The 18637-nt window shown below is 47.2% G+C and overlaps 6 protein-coding genes across 6 annotated transcripts; all 6 read right to left on the bottom strand.

The window, feature by feature from the left end:
* Window positions 1–85: 85 nt before the first annotated feature.
* Window positions 86–887, bottom strand: F5147DRAFT_782324 (uncharacterized protein; the record flags this gene model as incomplete). Its single annotated transcript, XM_041442749.1, has 3 exons — window positions 86–446; window positions 502–658; window positions 713–887. 3 exons carry the CDS (start codon window positions 885–887, stop codon window positions 86–88), a joined length of 693 nt encoding a protein of 230 aa, XP_041284572.1.
* Window positions 888–5771: 4884 nt separating this feature from the next.
* On the bottom strand, window positions 5772–6616 carry F5147DRAFT_782321 (uncharacterized protein; the record flags this gene model as incomplete). The annotated part of the gene is made up of 3 exons (XM_041442748.1): window positions 5772–6245; window positions 6301–6487; window positions 6543–6616. 3 exons carry the CDS (start codon window positions 6614–6616, stop codon window positions 5772–5774), a joined length of 735 nt encoding a protein of 244 aa, XP_041284571.1.
* Window positions 6617–7544: 928 nt separating this feature from the next.
* On the bottom strand, window positions 7545–9710 carry F5147DRAFT_782320 (armadillo-type protein; the record flags this gene model as incomplete). The annotated part of the gene is made up of 11 exons (XM_041442747.1): window positions 7545–7719; window positions 7830–7905; window positions 7961–8342; window positions 8383–8524; window positions 8556–8807; window positions 8863–8917; window positions 8985–9138; window positions 9191–9241; window positions 9294–9432; window positions 9486–9625; window positions 9678–9710. 11 exons carry the CDS (start codon window positions 9708–9710, stop codon window positions 7545–7547), a joined length of 1599 nt encoding a protein of 532 aa, XP_041284570.1.
* Window positions 9711–9847: 137 nt separating this feature from the next.
* On the bottom strand, window positions 9848–10248 carry F5147DRAFT_782319 (uncharacterized protein; the record flags this gene model as incomplete). Its single annotated transcript, XM_041442746.1, has 2 exons — window positions 9848–10032; window positions 10122–10248. The coding sequence occupies 2 exons, from the start codon at window positions 10246–10248 to the stop codon at window positions 9848–9850; spliced, it is 312 nt and encodes a 103-aa protein (XP_041284569.1).
* Window positions 10249–10332: 84 nt separating this feature from the next.
* F5147DRAFT_796780 (armadillo-type protein) lies at window positions 10333–12521 on the bottom strand (the record flags this gene model as incomplete). The annotated part of the gene is made up of 10 exons (XM_041443177.1): window positions 10333–10422; window positions 10470–10949; window positions 11020–11613; window positions 11650–11655; window positions 11705–11737; window positions 11787–11905; window positions 11952–12105; window positions 12158–12314; window positions 12375–12423; window positions 12476–12521. The coding sequence occupies 10 exons, from the start codon at window positions 12519–12521 to the stop codon at window positions 10333–10335; spliced, it is 1728 nt and encodes a 575-aa protein (XP_041284568.1).
* A 2933-nt stretch (window positions 12522–15454) lies between these two features.
* On the bottom strand, window positions 15455–18094 carry F5147DRAFT_659712 (uncharacterized protein; the record flags this gene model as incomplete). Its single annotated transcript, XM_041434617.1, has 11 exons — window positions 15455–15606; window positions 15650–15702; window positions 15726–15867; window positions 16072–16230; window positions 16259–16314; window positions 16384–16615; window positions 16903–16917; window positions 16977–16985; window positions 17037–17325; window positions 17531–17679; window positions 17872–18094. The coding sequence occupies 11 exons, from the start codon at window positions 18092–18094 to the stop codon at window positions 15455–15457; spliced, it is 1479 nt and encodes a 492-aa protein (XP_041284567.1).
* Between the last annotated feature and the right edge of the window lie 543 nt (window positions 18095–18637).

Here is an 18637-nt window from a genome sequence, read left to right as displayed (position 1 = left end):
TCTCCTACATTCAATCTGAAGTTGAAGACCTTCTAATTTGAAAATAAATTCAATTCGAGTAATAGAATGTGATTGGAAGGAAGTTTTAGAAAGAGAGATGATCCTCGAACTCGTCCTCATCGTCATGCCCCTCGCTGTCCGATGTTCCCTCTAAGTCCCCTTCTTCACTAATGTCATCGTCGAGTTCTTCCTCTTCGTCGAATTCTTCCTCTTCGTCGAGTTCTTCCTCTTCATCGAGTTCTTCATCATCCTCATCACCGATGTCCTCTTGTTCATCTTCGCCAGCGTCCATATCCTCCTCGCCATCTACAACTTGAACATCCATGGCTTCGGTCCTTACAGTTGAATCTACCATACCAAGAGCATCCCATGTGATTCTCCGAATCATGGCTGAATGACCGATACCAAAGTGAGTATAGCGAATGAACATGTCTCTATCAACGAATCTAGATGAAAAGCTTCGTCAGGATTAATGCAAGGGCAAGTAAGGTTCACACTTACATCCCGACATAGTGTTCCTCCCAATTGTCTAGCTCCCCCCGAGGACGTGCCAGTGAATTCCCGTAGCGGAGCGAACTTATACCACGTCCAGATGCAAATGCCGGAATCAAATGCGCCCCTCTGATGACTTGCCCTGGATCGAGGAAGCCAAATGCATCTGGGTCCGATGTAGAGACTCATGCCTCTCATTGTGCAATATGGCAGTTTTCACTGGGGAGTACATGGCATGAACTTGTAGCATCACTCTGTGTGCTACCTGCAGCTATCTCTATATGAGGCGCAGCTTTCCCGCGCAACGCGCGCCATGCGCGCGTACCTTTCCCGCGCTTCACGATGTATATGCGCACGCGCTTTCCCGCGCTTGAGCACCCTATAGCGCCAGCCATCCGGAAGCATCCATCCACTGTCCACCAAGTTCCCTAGTGCGTATATTTCCATTCTCACATTTGCTTATCGTTCCATCTTTATTTTTATCATGGACCCTTACTTACATATATCTTTACATACCTTACTCGGTAGCGCTTCGGCTCCGCATGACAGCGCTTAGGCGCCATACTTAAGCGCCAGCAGTACATACTATGACACACTCACTTACTCTCCCACCAGAACGACAGAGGACTTACTGGTTACTACCCACTATTTACCTAGCAGAACATAGTAGAAATCTATTTGTTTACACCTTGCATCTCCCTTCTCTTGTCTTACATCATATCATCACCTAAGCAAACTCACTCTTACTCTCTCTTGTATCTGTACACACGCGCACGCTTTCCCACGCTCCGCGCCATACACGCGCGCATTCCCGCGCCTTGCGCGCACCTGCGCTTTCTCGCGCTTCGCATTGGCCAACCAGTAGCGCTTTCAGCGCATACCTCTAGATCCTTGCTGCACTCGCTTCCCCTTTAGGGTTGAACGCACTTGTCGTCTCAAGTATAGCAGACTAGGCAACGCTCGACCTTACAACAATTATAGATACAGTCAGGAGCACTGTTCGTGCCTCGCTGTATCGTTGAACCTTCACCGATTCTTCCACGAATGCAAGCTTCGGAAGGCGAGCATGGTTCATGCCAGATTTATGGGTCCGCAGAGGTGCCAGCCATCTAACCCATAGAACGTCCAAGTGCCGCTTCACAGGTGGATGCTCGTCTTTAATCCATACCTCCATATGATAAATGCGTAATACTCGGGCATACCAGTATGGGTGCCTAGGGTTCCTCTCCCCTGACAGCACCATAACATCCCTGTGAGTTCAGGGATTGATGACGTCATACTCACGCCTCAAGTCATAGGTGGTGTAATGCACCTGCATCGTTTGCACTGAGTACATCACATTGTTTGGGATGATCACCGAGTTACGTTCCTGGTCAGTGAAGACATGATCGCAATAACTAACGTTGAGCTTCTGCAGCCTATAGAGGACATGGTCCTTTAATTTTGGTATAGTTTCCTGACAATCAATGTGAGCAAGGTGTAGGCGTGTCCAACGTAACTTCTACCTTGACAGCTGGATCACCCTCGTGTTCCTGGATAAACGTGATTATTTGTACTGCGTTGTTCCGATTTGTCGCAATATAATGATGCTTTTCTGGGGACATTGAACAGGAGGTGTTGGCTCCTGATTGATTGCCAGAGGACGAGGTGCCTCCTACTGCTGCCTGCCGCAAAACCCAACACCTACGTTCATGCTTTGCCAGCTGCGCTGGAGTATCTAATTTGTTAGTCAGCGGATAAAACGCCTTCAGGGCTCTGTGAGCGAGCTCTCCCTAGGTCAACTTAACTTCAGATACGTAGTGGAAATGCCAACGGTACGTACAATCTGAGTGGTGAAGGAATCTGTAGTGCCAAAGAACCAGATGGTTCTCACATAATCTCCCATTGCATGGAATTTATAGGTACCTAAATTAAACTTCTTCGGCCTAGCCCCACTCGATTCAGCTGACGTTGTGTTAGCTTCAGGATGTTGAGCAGCCTTTCATTGGCATGCTGCTCTCTCCCTGGGTAATTCCATGGTGTTGAATGCCGTGCAGGTATAGCGTTGGAACTTTCTCAGCATCCCAGACAACTTCTTGAAGGTTTCATCCAGGAAAGTGACGGTGGACTCGGTGTGAAGCCTAAGCTTAGCGAGCGCATGCCATTGGGCAAATCGATACAGTAGAGGTTGTATTATCGCATCGTGGTGTTTGGGAAACAGCCCTTCAAAGGCCGGAATGGCACACTAGAAAGGCGTCAACTAGCATAAGGCAGGAAATAAATAACCAGCAAACTTGTAAGATATCTTCTAAGTCGCGCGCTGCTAATCTCTTCATGTCAGAGGTATTATTTGAAAACTTGCGGATTACACCATTGCCAAAAGTCAGAATCTCTCGAAACCTATGGAAGTTTGGGAGTTGACTACTAGTTAGCAGATAACAAAGCTTCGTGTAAACTCTTCATACCTGCTGTCCAGGGCTGCCACCAACTGACTGCTGCCAGGGAGTACATAGAGCAACCTGATGAGGTGCATAAATAGCGCTTTCCAGGTGCCTAATTCACACTCATGCATGAAGTCGACCACCAGCATGCCAAATGCATCGAGGCCAAGCAGTCCGAGCTTTTTGACAAACTGATTCTACAGTATATCACATGTAGTCAATATAAAATGTAAGGAAGTAGTTGCACTCACGACAACAGGCACCCATGAGCCCTCACCAAGACTATGTTCTACCTTTGTACCGTCAACAGTACTTCCGTTACAGATAAACTCGCGAGCCTTTTCAACCTTCGCCAGAACATATACCTGAAAGTTTGTCATTCGGTTTTTCATGTCCCTCACGAGCCCAAGAGAATTGAACAATTTTTTCGGCGTGAGACACCGGGGGCAAGGGCACAATCCCATGTCCTTGATGGTGGCAATTAATACCCTGTGAATTGACAGCATTTCAGCATTCTTGAAGTGGGTGTGCGGAGGAACGTACTTTTCAGGGTAATCCGCGGAATATGTGAAGATCCGGGGAAAGACCCTTCGCAGTACTCCGTCAGCACATTTAAGAATGATGCCATGACGATATGCGTGAATGAAGTCTTCATCCAATAAGATTTCCCAGCAGGACTGAAACACCTCCCGGCGGCAGTGGGCTTGAAGAGACGCCATGCCAGTCTTCGATATGCGAGATAAATTACTCAAAATGTCTTTGACGCTATCAGGAAGCTGACATCATCAGCAGCAAAAGGTGACTACAGCGAACACATGAAAACTCACTGACGGAAAAAATCCTACTAGGTGGCATGCTCCCGATTGGGGTGATGACCTTGCGTATTTGGTTAGGTTTCCGAAATACAAGTACAGTGGCCAAGCCTTGGCGGTCCTGAAGTTTGCCAGATGAGTGGTGTCTGAAAAGAACATCAGACCAGCAATGACGCATTCCAGTGAACAACCGGGCTCCCTGGGTAGTTTCTGAATGTTGTCCTGAGCTTCCAGCCATGCATTGGAGGCATAGAGCTCGTCAAATACGCGTTCTTCGTGGCCATCCAAAGGATCTTTCCACAACCGTTTGAATGGGAGGAGATGAAACGCCGGAGCTTGAACATCTGCAAATGCAGCGTGTAATACTTCAACAAGTGGGCGATAGTGAAATCCAGGAATAGTATAGGGCTGAGGACCGTCCTCCTTTGATCTCGTTGGAATATTGATGGTAACACCGGTCTCGATCCAATCATCAGGAAAGGTAATCCTTTTCCCATGCTCATCTCTATCCAGCTCTTGCAAGCTTCGCTTCACGGAGAAATTCTCAAGGTGCTTGGGGTCAAAATCTTCTGCCAAGATTACATCCTTAACCAAGCGCAAGACTTTAGTTTCAGACAACAGAGCGCTCCCGGAATTCATCCAGGACATGAGTCGATGAATAGTCATATTAGGAAAGGGGTAAGGCACTGAAAAACCTTGTTGTTGAGAATCGGTTTCTTCAAGTTGGCTAACCGATGGGGACGTCCTTGAAAGCAATGAGGATGGTACGAATTTATCCGGCTCGAAGGAGGGACGACGAGGGTACAGTCTGCAGAGACCGAATGAGTTATAGGTGGTCTTAAGAGTGTCCCTGAGCGTCAGAAGAACGTGCTGAATTCTGGACCGAGTGGGTAACGAATTCGAGCTTTGAGCCGACGAGAGGTTGGTATTATCTGAGTGGTTAAGGTCATCGCGTGAGACGTCAATATCACAGAAAGCTCTCGGAATTCTCCTCATTGGTAGTCTAGTTTCCTCTGAAAAATGACAATTGATGAAGCAGTTGCAACTCAAAAGGGACACCAACCTATATCATAGTTTGAGGCGTTCGCTTCCTCATATTCCATCTGCGAGTCTGCAACGGCTGTAGACATGGGCCTAAAGAGCCTGCAAGGAGCAATTGGCTTCAAACTTGAGCGGTCTCTCACGCGTACATGTCGAATGGCAGATATTCCCTGAGGTCGACAATGACTGGAGGTTCAAATTTGAAGCAGAAGGACACCCACTGACGCGGCATTGCCTGAACGAGGCAGAACCAAGCTTGAGGAAATGGCCTCTTTCGCCCGTTCTTGTCTCCTATGGCTGGCTAGAGTGCTAGATTTCTTATAGAAACGGCACGTCGTGCGATGCCTGCTGAGTCCTCAGTTGTCAGTGGCCTGGCTTCCCCAAGAACAACCCAGTGCGCCACAAGACACCATTAGAAGAAAAAAGAATAAGCCAATCCAGAAACGTTCAAAAATGCGCATTGCACATTCAAGTTGATAATTGGATCATGTATAGTGAGACGGTCACTGACCAGGCCACATTATGTATTATAACAAACAAGTCACTCAGCGTGATGTGAAGGGCCAGGCAGTGACTGCGACTAGGCAAACACTACCATATCCGCTGAGTTCAGGATAAAATGAACTTTGAACGGGACTGCGAGCACGGAAAAGAATTCCAGCTGATGCCATCGACTCTCCCTGGTTTACCGTGATCACTTCCGAAAAGTAATGATAAGTTATTGATGTACTACTATGGGGTACATCTTGTACTATCATCATCGCTAAAGAATCGTGACCATGTCCTGGTCAATGGTAGTGAATGATGATGCAGTACTAATAAAGCTGCTCTTCTTCTTCTTCTGCTGCTGCAAGGGAAAATAGTGTTGTACATACTTGGAAAGGGGAATGATGGGATGTACATCGCTGACATGCATGATACCCAGGGTGGTCTGTTTGTACTGCCATTTGAACTACGATCACGATCAATATTGCAGAACACTGCAGTATATAACAGTCACCTCACCTTAGGCAACCATGATCATATTATTCCCCTCTCCTGTGATGGAATCCAAGTATTTATTGAAGCGATGCTCAACGTCTTCCGAATCCATGCCGACAGGGTCCTCCAAAGACAAATTTCGCTCAGCACCAATCTCTTCTAGATGATCAAGTTGCTTGTCCGCTATACTGTGTGCTGTGATGTCATGAGTATACGCAGTGATAGTGAAATCTGCATCATCTTCGAGCTGCTGGTGGGAACATTTGACCATCACTGATTCGAAAAAGGTTGCTTCTGCAAGACTATCAAGATAACGTTCTGCATTGTCCTTGAGAATCATTTGAAGGAGTACAGCATGTCTTTCAGTTGACTCAAGGTCCCACGCTGTTGCGAGAGTGTGCAAACGCTTGCTTTCAGCATCAGCTCGCTTTGCGATGGCAGCTGACTGGAGAGTCGTGTTTGACATGTACCGGATGCCTCTATTGAAGATTTCTTTGCCCTAGTATAATGACATGTCAATAACTGAATCTGTGGTACAAATGAGGCTAACATACCTGCTGGACATCTATCAGATTGATATCACCCTCATTGCGCTTCAGAATGTTTTTCATCAAGAAACGGTGCTCAAGGGCTGTAGGAACATGCTTGCCCAGCTGATAGGGCTTGAACCTTGAGCTAGCACATTTTGCATAGCATGACATATGATATATCACAGGTGGAAGGCATGCAACTCTGGGAGAGCTGGGGTCTATGGTTCTCATTCCCCTACTAGAGTTATCGCGACGACGCTGGATACTGAGCACTCTCTTTCAGGGATTGATCATCACTAGAGTTGAATATGTGAGAAGGAGGAACACCAGGTGAGGCCATCGTTGATAGTGGAGAGACGTTGCCACAGTGAGCATAAGGATCTTGGTGAATGTTGACTGTGTCCTCGTCTGATTTCGACACCTTTCAATGCTAGTGTGAGAATATAAGCGGACTTCTAAAACGACTGGCTCCCGCGGTGACTATAGTTAGTAATTCATCGAATTGCCCTTGAAGTGCAGGAAGCTGTGAATCACATACTTATAAAGTATCTGTGAAAGATCCGAGTTTGGTATTACCTGCACCATACCTTTGTCATTCATATGATCACACCGCAACTAGTATTAAGAACACTTACTATAGCTGGAAATGTTACCCTTACTACCTTTAGAAGTTTGCAAGGTCAGGTGTACCAGCTGCAGTACTTGGGAACGTTCAGCCACAGACTTACAAGGCAGGTCCGAACTGCGGCGTGAAATCCGCAGCTCAACGTTCAAACTCCAAACTTCTGAACCAAATTAGGGTGCCACATTGATGATATATTCTGAAAGGCCTGAATCATTATAAATTTTTGAATTATGAATTCGAACCTAGTGACAGAAAGTTTGTTTGCAGTTGGAAAACTATGTAATGTGTGGAAGTTTCAAATTGAGATATCGAACTTCATCAAGGGTGTGGCCATGGAGCGACTCGCTCGGAAACTTGACGAGCCCGGAGTATGAATATAACAAGTTCAGCAAGGAAGGTAATAAATAAATACAAACAAAAACAATGTGTCGGTGTGGGTGCCGCCGTGCCGGTGACTATCGAGATACACATACCTAATACTAGTAGGACCTTGATAGCCTTCTTCTTCTTGTCGAACACCTTCTTGGACTCCAGAATACTTTCATCTATTTCCCGAGAAACTCGCTGAGCCTCTTGCTGGCAGGGCAATGCAGTCTCGTCTCTCCTTGACGGACTCGTTGGGAGGTGGTTTGAATATGTTTGATCAGGCATCGTCTTGTACAGGCTTCAGGTTAACTGGAGAGAACATATCAAGAGAGGACCGAGAATGCGATTTCATTTGAGCCATGGAAGAAGAGAATGAAGAAAGAGCGAAGCAGTGCTGTTGAGTAGTACCGGCCTCTACCAATTTCTGTGGATACATCTCTGTGGCATGTCGGCTGATGTTTCTTGTGAGTCAGGGAAACCGATGAGGTGTTCTAGATATCAGGTATGCACTGGTGATGACGATCAAAATGTGAAACTAAATGGAGGCATTCTTTTCACTTACTTGACAATCGGCTTCAGTGATTGCGGATTTGTTGACAATGAGGCTATCAATGCTGCTGTTGCCTGAACGTAGTGATCTAGAAATTCGTTAGCAAACGCACGAGACCAATACCAGTCCTCAATAAAACTCACCCTCGTGTGATTCCCGGAATGCGTCATGGACAAGTTCAATGCAGGATTCCCTAGCCTTATCTCCAATACCACCGTGTGCGGAAGAACTCTTCACAATGTTCGATAATGCAAGGACAAAGCTAGCAGCAATCTCCTCCTCACTTGATCTCGCACCAGCGATGAGCTCCATAACAACAGGATCAACTCTTGGCTGGCTGTGCATGAGGATACCCAAAGCATCTGCTGCACGAGTTCGTACAATGGCAGAAGATGTGTTGCTAACTGCCTTCACAAACGTGCGCTGAAGCTGAGGGAAGAACAGTTTAACATGACCGGAAATTCTCTCAAGCATGGAGGCCAGTGCACTGAGGATGGCGGTCTTCACACCAAGAGGATGTGGTAGCTTGTGTTGCAACGCAGATGAGCGGCCCAGTGAATGACACCATGAAAGGTTTGATGGCAGACTCCTCCGTCCGTTCCACCAAGTCTCCGATAGCATACGCTGCATTCTCGCATTGTTCATTGCTGCCAATGGTGAGACCAGCAATAATGATAGGGACGGTGGGTGCGACTCCCTTTTGCAGACTGAAACCAGGAACATATCGGCCAGGTGCACCAGTGCTCTTGATCGTCCGGCGCAGGGGGACCACTGAGAGACTCCAGCTCATCCTTTGGCACTGACTTGACGAATACATCAAATGCCTGCCAAGCCGCAGTATGGACTGGAACCTCTTGGTCATCGAAGAGAGACACAAGTTGTCGGACCCAGTCAACACAGTATAACAACGAGTCTAGATCAGATTCCTCGCAGAACACTGCAAAGAGATTACAGGAGCTAATCCGCCGTTTCGGCGCATTACTCTTGGCCCTGATCCAGAAGACGATAAGTAAACATGCAAGCTTACAGAGCAGGAGAAACTGACCATCCAAGAAAGAGTAACATCAAGGTGTTCAAACCTTCTGGGTCTCTTATTGAGGCTAGAATTGCGCGCACAGCCTCATCAATAGCGTCCCGTAGTTCCTAATCTTGGGCTTCTTCCAAAACCTTCACTAATGCTCCAAGGATGACAATGAGGCGCTTGCTCAAGGCATGCCCAGCAACTGGTAACGAGAGACGCTAAAGCTCTAGCATTGAAAACCGTCATAGGTGTGGCAATCAAGGCCGGGATGAGAACAGGGAACACAGTAGACGCCCAGACCTTTAATTGGGTGAGTACATCCTTGTTCACAAACAAAAAGGACAATACATACCGACAGGACCTCCCTCAAGGCTTGAAGTGCAGTGTCTGAACTTGCACCAGGCTAGGCGTAAAGCCTCCAACAAAGTAGGGATCGTCTGGTCAATCGCTCTTACACCGAGATGCTCTTGGAGCACATCGAATGCCTTCGCAGCTGCCGAACGTACACTAGCGTCGTCATCCACTAGAGAGGCACGGACCATGTTAAGTATTTCGTTTTCATGGCCATCACGTTGTGCATCGGATGTGCTCTCGCTAAATGCCGTGAGACACTACGAAAGGGGAGAAAAGAAGTGTCCTTACATTACATTGCACAGCATAAGGCAAACATCTTCGTGAGTACAAATATCAGGAGAATGCGACTTGGTATGAAGAATTGAAAAATTTTTGCACCAGAACCTTCTTGCCAGACTTGCGGCTTAGCTCTGCCAGTGGTACGACTGGCAGTCTTGAAGAAAGAGATGAACGAAGAAATATTTAATCATGCCATGTAAACTTACCTCTTGCTGTTCGAACTCTTCGCTGGAATACATAATGATTGTTAACGACCGGTGGTAAAGTCATGTAAAAATATGCTGCAAAAAAGGACTCACCCTAATGCGCCAACCAGGCATCGAACATGCCTTGCTCAAGTTCAGGCAGGAGCAAGTCAATCGCCTTGGTGGAGTAATCAGGTTACAATCATCCGCCCTGCTCGCATAGCAGCTTCCCGAATGTACTCTTCCATGTCAGACAGTCCGCTCAATACTGGGGGATATGATTTTCGGTAAATGTGGTTGGGATCGAGCGCCTGAAGGTAGCCGGTAGATATACGAGGAGAGACATGAAACCTTCCCTGACGGTACTCCGAGGGGACTGTGCATTTGCAATAATGTCAGGGAGAAGGCCTTCAAGTCATTCCATGCCAAGTCCGGAAAGCACTTCGCTGAGACCCTGAGCCGCACCTTGTCGATCAACACCAGAGGTGTCGGTCTTGAGGGTTCTCAAAAGTCCAGGGACAACGTCAGGGAAGTGGGCTTCTCCGAGACGTTCAACGAGCGTCCCGAGCGCCTTTGCAGCAGTCGCACGCATGCTTCTGGCACGGGATCAACCAGAACGACATGCACCAACGGTAAGAGCTGAAGACAAGTACGGCACAAAATCCTTGGAATCTGTTCAAGATGCGAGATTGCCAACAATCTGGGTGGCTCTCTTCTTGCCCTCCGTCCCTCGTTCCCGTAATCCACGCTCGATAATGGGAATGACCTGTGACATATAAGCTTTGAAAACAGCAATTTGAAGCAGCAGCTCACCAGCACCAGAGAAGAGTGATCAATATAGTGCATAAATAATGTCTTCAGGAGGGCTGACAAAGTGTTTGTCATCTTCGCAGGATCCACAAGTGCTTTCAGTAGCGTCGGAACAAGAGCCTGTATCTCAGGGTTATTGATCACTTCTCCAAACTGTTTTAGACTCTTGTTGGCCGCAGTTTTGACCTGAGCATGGGTATCCGTCAGAACGCCAGTAAGGCGCGGAATGATGATGGGCAGTGATAGTGATAGTTGTCGGGGCGAGCAGTAAGCCATCATGCCCATCAATTCGATGGAACTCTTTTTAGATCTCCACTGTTTCTCATCCAAATCAGACAATAATGAAGGGAGAATGAGCTTAACGCCATACCCGGACATATTACCCATTATTACCCTCACTGCATCCTGAGCAGCCTCGTGTACGTCTGCTGTTGTGTCACCGAATACGGTCAACAGAACGGGGAGGATATTTGTGATGTATGGCTCGAATAGTCGGCCAAGCGTGTTCGACAAAGTTTCAAATGCAAACATTGCGCCTTGACGCGTTTCAAACCTCAGGAGCTGTCCAGAGGCGGTTGATGGCATCATATTCTTTCATGGCGCCTATTCCCAAACCCTTGATGGTACCTGCAAGACCATAGGCAGCTCCCCGTCGACTGGCATATTTCGATCCATCGAAAAGTTCCTCAAATAAGTGATCAATGAGCGTGCGAACACCCGGGCCCATGAGTTTGACTAGGGGGACAAGACAGTCGGAAACAGCTATTTGAACTTGTTCCGCCGGAGTTTTGAGAGCTTCGACCAGTCGGTCGACAATGCTGGGAATGCGTGTATCCGAAGCGTCGAGATGCCTGGCAACGCGTCCGAACAGAATGACAACGGCTTCCTTGATTTGATCCCCAGTTTCATTCGCAGCACTCGGGCCACCTAGATGTTCTTCAAAAGTCGAGAGTAGCCCCACAAGCCGCTTTGAGCCATGGATATCGATCACAGCAGTTCCAGCCCGAAGCGTTCTGCGGCGCACGTCCGATGACCTGTCACCAAATGCTTCGTCCTTAATCAAGAATACGAAGAACGGTTTAACCTGGTCCTCTGTGAATGACGGAGCCAAGTGCTCAAATGCAAGGGCCACTGCCACCCGGGTAGCCTATGGATCGGAGTGATCGAGGCTAGAAGCAATAACCATGCCCTGGGCATCAAGTGAGGATCATAACCGGAAAGTTTAATATGGCACTAACGTATTGGTCGAACTCAGGTGCAAGAATTTTAGCCTTCAGACTGATTAGAGCCAAGCACATAAAGAAGAATGAGGAATCATACCTTTTCCCGGTAGAAGTCTTGTAGAGCAGCTATGGTCAGTGCACTCTTTCGAGGCCAATGAATTACAGCCTCCACGATGGCCGATGGCGTGCTGGTTCGAACGTACGCATTGATGTGCTCTAATAGACACATTAGAATTTAAGTATAGAAACATGAACTACATACCGAGATAGCTCATGAGCTTGTCAACGAAGTCTTCTGGCACATCCAAGCCATTATCCTCCCACGCGTGATTAGCAAGACGGGCATTCTGCTCGTCATCGTCATGGCAGGCTATCCAAAGTTGCGGAGACCAATCAAGATCGGTCAAATCGAATGGCTACGAAAACGATGAACAAAAGTGACGCAAACTGCAAGAAAATGATACTGACCTGGATGGCTTGCAGACAAGCGTTCCTGACGTAGACCTCTTGCAATAGTGTACCATCAATGAGCACACCGACCTCATCACGGGTCGCATTCGACTGCACAGCCTCCCCGAGGTCAATGAGAACAGATGACGCTTCCTTGCTAAGTTGCGGCTGAGGTCTACCAAAATTAGTATATAGCATGTCGATGCATTCCGAGGGCGTACTAGTAATGTCACACATTTGGTGATCGCTAAAAACAGTCTTGCCACCAGTGTAACAAGTCATGTCTGTGAGATGCAGGTGAATGCTGGAAGAAATAAGGTGGACTCAAGTACGGACCTATTACGACTTGTGCGCTGGTGGAGATGGTGGCTCGCGAGTCCATGTTACTGGATTTTGAAAAAAATTAAGTCAGTGAGTCTGAGTGGTGCCGGCCGCTTGAAGTTTATCCAAAAAAGGCAAACATTCTAACTCAGCTCCATTTGCCACTACTATACAGACTCTATACAGCCGCGACGAGCACTAGCACCAGTAAAGATCAAGTACTACTACATACCATGGATCAGAACGTTTTTTTTAACCTACAACATAACGATCAGTACAATTTTCAAGCGCAAGGGCCAGCGGTAAGTATTTCCTTGAAGGTCTGCCTAGTAGAAGTTGCCTGACTGTACCGGACTCACCCACCAGCAACTACCACTGGATCATATCATCCCAGAACCGTTGCCAATCGTCCCAGAACCGCTGATCGCCCCACAACCATTGATCGCCCCAGAACCGTTAAACGTCCCAGGACCGTTAATCATCAGTGACTCGGCGATCGTATGTGGCACCTACTACTATAGATACCATTCCAGTACTAACAGATTTTAGGCGATATGGAACAATATGACACGAACGGCTCAAGACCGAATTCACAATAACCGTTCTGCATTGCAGCGCGAGCCGATTACAATTACGGACAAAGACAAGTGCTGGCTGACTTTAATGGCGTTACGGAGGGAGCAGGAGTTGGAGGACGCTGAAGGTACAACGATTCAGATGGTGAGTCTGAACAATGTTGGGTCTTGCAGAACCTAGCTGCTATTCGACCCTAAAGGGTTTCTGGACCAGGCTCAAGGCTCAGAGAAGAGGAAATATGATAGAAACTTGCTGAATACTCAGACTCATAGTAGAACTGGTGAAAAGGTAACTTGATTATGTAAGCTACAAAAGTGCAAACATAACACTAAGGTAAAAACAGTCTCTGCAAGCCCAGCCAGAAATGAATCCCTACATCTCATGGGAACTTTGAATCATGACTGTCCCCAGTCATCTACCTATGCAAACCAAAGCTAAGCTAAACTAAGAAAACTAACCTGGGGGTCCTCAAACACCTTTTGTTTCCTTGACACGTATGCCAGGTAAACTGCGCCAGTGAGTGAGGGTCAGGCAATGCAATAAAACGATAATCTCCAGACTTTGCTTTGAGTACTGGAGGAGCAGCGACGATAAAGTGATAAAAAACGCGATGATGGTTGCATGGGTGACGATGGGGAGTAGACGGATAGAAAGAGGCGAACGAGGGCTTCGAAATGAGTATAGGGTCGACTAGGATTGGTGGAGAACTGGGTGAGAAATGAAGGAAATGGTGGAAAATGGAGGGAAACGCGAGAAGTGCGGATTGCGGAGGAACGCGCAGACGTATCTGGAAGCGGAGCGGACGGATGGAAAGCGGCGGCGAATGCGGTCAGAACGAGTATAGGGTTAATAGGTGCGCGATCGAGGGGCGAGGAGATATAGATAAAATGGTGTAAATGTGCGATAAAATAGAGGGGCGGCGGAAAACGCGAATGGTGGGCGAACGACGGAGCGGATCGGGGCGGCGATGGGCGCGAATGAAAGCCATGAATGAGGGCTTCAAAACGGGTATAGGGTCGATGGGGTTCCGAGGCAAAATGGGCTGGTGAAAGTGCGAAAAAGTGCGGAGGTGCAAGAGGGAGGAGGAGGAAGGGGTATGGTGCAGGGCAACAAGAGCTGGTCCTATCAAGAAGCAGATTGGGGCAATGGACAGAGCCACTGAAGGATGGTAAATGGCCAAAAGAGCTAAAAGACACAGGCCTTTGAGCACCCAGAAAACCCTTATCTCCCCTCAACTTCTCAAAAACACCAAAAACTCGATAACTCCACAACTACTGCTCCAAATTCGATGAGCGAGGGCTCAAAATGACCGGACGGACGTGGGGAATACGACCCTAAGTTTGCGAGAGATCCGCTCGAAAAACGCGTGAGAAAAACGCTTATCAATGCGCTGGGGAGGAGGACAAGATGCTGAAAACTTGGGAATATGGGAGAAGCTGATAAGGAATGACTGTGGTAGGATAATAGGCGAATTTGGGGGATGATTGGAGAGCTGGAAGAGCCTAGAAACACAAGAAACCCTCGCGATGGGCTCCAGTTGAAGGTACAACAATTCAGATGGTGAGTCTGAACAATGTTGGGTCTTGCAGAACCTAGCTGCTATGCGACCCTAAAGGGTTTCTGGACCAGGCTCAAGGCTCAGAGAAGAGGAAATATGATAGAAACTTGCTGAATACTCAGACTCATAGTAGAACTGGTGAAAAGGTAACTTGATTATGTAAGCTACAAAGTGCCAACATAAGGTAAGGTAAAGACAGTCTCTCCAAGCCTAGCCAGAAATGAATCCCTATAACGCTATGAGATATGTCGAGACTTCCTGGCGGGAGTTGAACGAGATCAGGAGACTGTTGGGAATACGAAGGAATTAGTAGATTGTCATGGTGAATGAGTGGATGACGGACACTTTCATGTTTATTCCAACGTTGCTGCTTGGGCATGTGGTGGTGGGCTATGTTTCCCCTTCGTCTTCAGGTTCCATTTTCAGAGATATCGTCTATTGAAAGTGAGCTTAACCAAAGTCCTGGGTTTCGGTGTCAAGGCGTGCATGTGATCGTTCAGGAAGAGGATTAAACAATGCTTGCTGTGAGGAGTGACGGTGGGGATTGGACCACAGATGTCGGAATGAACAAGGTCGAGAAAGCGAGATGCATGTTCTGATCCGGACAGGTGAAAATTGTGCGGGTGCTTGGCGATAATGCAAAATTCGCAATGGGATAACAGTGTCGCAGATTCGATGGTGACCCCCTTAGCGACACAAGTGAGGCGCATGACGCCGTCTTTGCCGAGGTAGCACAAGACATGTCGCCATGCAAGGACATATTGCTGGTGCCAAGGGAATGTGGGTTCTGCACCCAGATCACATGCATCAGATCATCGATGGACCACTGAAAATTTGGATACGTGACTCACATAATAAGATCAATCTTGGCTCGCTACACAATGTTCTAGAATGTCAGCGATCGATGCGAATGGCATGTCAGCCAGGAGGCTGTTGAGTCCAGTGACTGCAGCTGTACTGGGAGGGAGCACAGGAGCGAGAGTGGGTGTAGGCACTGGCATGGTGGGGAGGCCTTCATTGAATCATCAGTGTTGTTTCGTGTGGGTTATGCAGACCTAGGGGTGCAGGGACAGATTTCGAGAATCCCTGCTTATGATCAGCCCACGACCTAATCCCAAGAGAAGAACTTACTGTTCCCATATGTAAATGTTTTCACTATGACAGCTCGCCGTGGCATACGTACGCTTTTGTCGGCAAGTGCCAACTATAAGGTCCACGGCGTCTGAGACGCGATCGCGGAAGAGGATGTCCTTGGCCGAGTCTTCGTGGTATGCTATGAGTGTACACCAGTCAGAAAGAATGAAGCAAGACGTCACCTTTATGAGGTTCTCCATTGGAGGGCTTCTCTACTTGGACAGCATGTTCTTACGCACAGCAGAATATCTGTAGAACATAGATCACATGCCACATACCTTCAAGTTGCGGGCAAGAGCAGGGACGAGACTCTGCTACTTGGGGGTAATCCAATCAAGCGCACCGCCTTTGAGACTTTTGATACCATTAGCCCTTGCTTCAGGTGTAACTTTTAGCGTGCTACAATACTGAGATAAACGCTTAACTTGAGGACGTAGAAGGGAGATACTTGCCAGCTCTACAATGAGGTTAGCTTCATCATCTCCACCATGCACCAGCTGCTCTACCTGGGGATAATCAATCAAGCACACCGCCTTTGAGACTTGTAATAACATTACCCCTTGCTTCAGGTGTACTTTTTAGTGTGCTACAATACTGAGATGAACGCTCAACTCGAGGATGTAGGAGAAAGGTGCTTGCCTGCAATGAGGTTAACCTTGTCATCTCCACCATGTACCAGCTGCTCTTGAGAAAGACCATGATCATGCCATTCCATTGGAAGATACACATGATTATACTGATGTCTTTGCCAACTCTCCCATCCATAAAATCATATTGGTGAAAAGTGCTTGCCACTGGCACGGTGCTGTGGTGGTTGAAGTTGGGGATTGTTGCTCCACCATATGACAGGTACAATGAATGTGAACTAGGATGAAAATCAGCTCTCACTGTAACCCTGAGGGCACAGTCAACCATGATTATCAAAAGATGAACTAGTATGGCAAGGACTAGCATGGAGGCACTGCGATTGTTATCAAGGTTTGGAGTCCGCCTCCTTTGAATTTCAATCCGGAATCTTCCGATAAAACGCCCAGAGTAGTACTACTAGAAATTCTAAAATAATCTGAGATACACAAAGAATGCATATTTAAATTATTTAAGACCGTTAGTGAGCATGAAAATTTTCCTTATCGTCAGCTCGTGCCCTGTATTTCCCTTTCGCCTTCCTTCTCACCTTCGCACGTCCATCCTTCATGTGAGTTTTAGAAATACAAGTGTGAAATGTAAATGCGGCGCCCTCCAACATACCAACCTTTTCTACATAAAATCTACTATTAAAATGTGTTGTGGTGGGCAGATAAAATATACCATGCTTCTTCAGCGTGTTCGTGTATTGCGGCAAGTTCATATCAGGGTAGCGAGAATGGATCTTCGCAAGGACTTCATCGATGCCTTGCAGTGGTTCTTCATCATCGGTGTCTTCGTCACTCTCCAAGTAGAGTGCATACGTCTTCTTGAGGGGTCGAGGAGCTGTGGAGTTGTCACGTTGCTGTTCAGAAAGTACACCATTAGACTCGGAAGCCCACGTGTCGTTGATCGCAGATGGGAGATGAACATGATTGTGGATTATGGGTGATATGAGCTCGGTTGGCACACACTGAAGGGACACGGTTCCTTCCTTACTACGTGAGATACGAACTTCTTCATGGTCGTCAAACTGGGATGTACTAAGTAGATGGTTCTGCTCGCCTGCAGAACGCGTAGTACCTGCATGTTGCTTTGCTGTCCCTTTTAATACAGGCATCTGCTGCAACAAGTACTTTTATATCGTGCGAGAAACTTATGATTAGCAAGGCACGTACAGTATTTACAACTTCAATTGCAACATTTTTCTTGTGCCGTCCAGAGAGCTGTTCCGCTCTCGCAGCTTTGAAAGCGCTCTTGATATCTTGGGCCGTCAAGAGTCTATGCGGCGGGCTGTAGATAAGCACCAGCCTAAATGCTCGTAGGTCTTTGGAAGATCCATCGCAGCCCTCATAGAATCGAACATATCTAGGGGACTCAGGTCTGACTCAGCGTAAAAATGGTCGACGTATGTCGTAGATTTGTTTGTATTGGCGGTGTTCAAAGGGATCCGAAATTCGACTAGTAGTAAGTTGATGTGAGTATTCGAAATCGCCATTGAAAACGAACAAACAATTACCTTTCTCAAGAGATTCCTGGTTTGTCAGTTGCCCTTCCGGCGCCTCTGACTCGTACCACGACTGAATGGCACGAGTGCGATTTATCTCTTCCTCGTCGACATTGGGCAGTCCTTTACGTGCACCAAGGAGATACGCAGTAGTTTGAATATGAGAAGAGCGCCGGCAAGTCACAGATGGAATAGAATCGACATGATTATTCTGAGTACAAGTAATGGGAGACATTGTGCACTAAGGATAGGCAGTGTAGACTGTAACTTCGCCCACCCGACCTTTATATCAAAGTTCTAGTTCAGTTCGTCAGTATCATTACAGTTCAATGGAAAGTCCGCGTATGATTACCTGAAATGATCTAGTGCCTTGTCGATCACTCGATTTCCGTGTTTGGTACTAGACGTAGAAGCTTTGAAGTCTCAGTAGCTCCGTAGTGCATCTGCCGGAATAGTACGTACTCACTTAGTAAACACCCTAGTCACCGAACCAAATGCTTTAGTATTTCCTAAAAGCGAACCTGGGATCATGAGACTACAAGTACAATGTGACTACCACTGTCACCGTATGCAGTAAGAATTGGGGGAACAATTTAAACCTAAAGATATTAAAAGGTAATGAGCGAAGCTTGAGTCAATGCAGAATTGCTAGTCAAATGTAAGATAAGGGTAGCAATCACCTCAGCGCTCATATTGTTGAACATGTTCAGGTACTTGGTGTTTTTGCGCATGTTTTCTTCTGGCAAAAACTTGCTTTTGACAAAGTAACCTGTCTCAT

The sequence above is a fragment of the Suillus discolor genome (genome assembly GCF_016758755.1).
Source record: "Suillus discolor strain FC423 chromosome Unknown F5147scaffold_200, whole genome shotgun sequence".
NCBI lineage: Eukaryota > Fungi > Basidiomycota > Agaricomycetes > Boletales > Suillaceae > Suillus > Suillus discolor.
The sequence above is the reverse complement of the archived record's forward strand: the minus strand, read 5'-3'. Positions and strand labels throughout refer to the sequence as shown.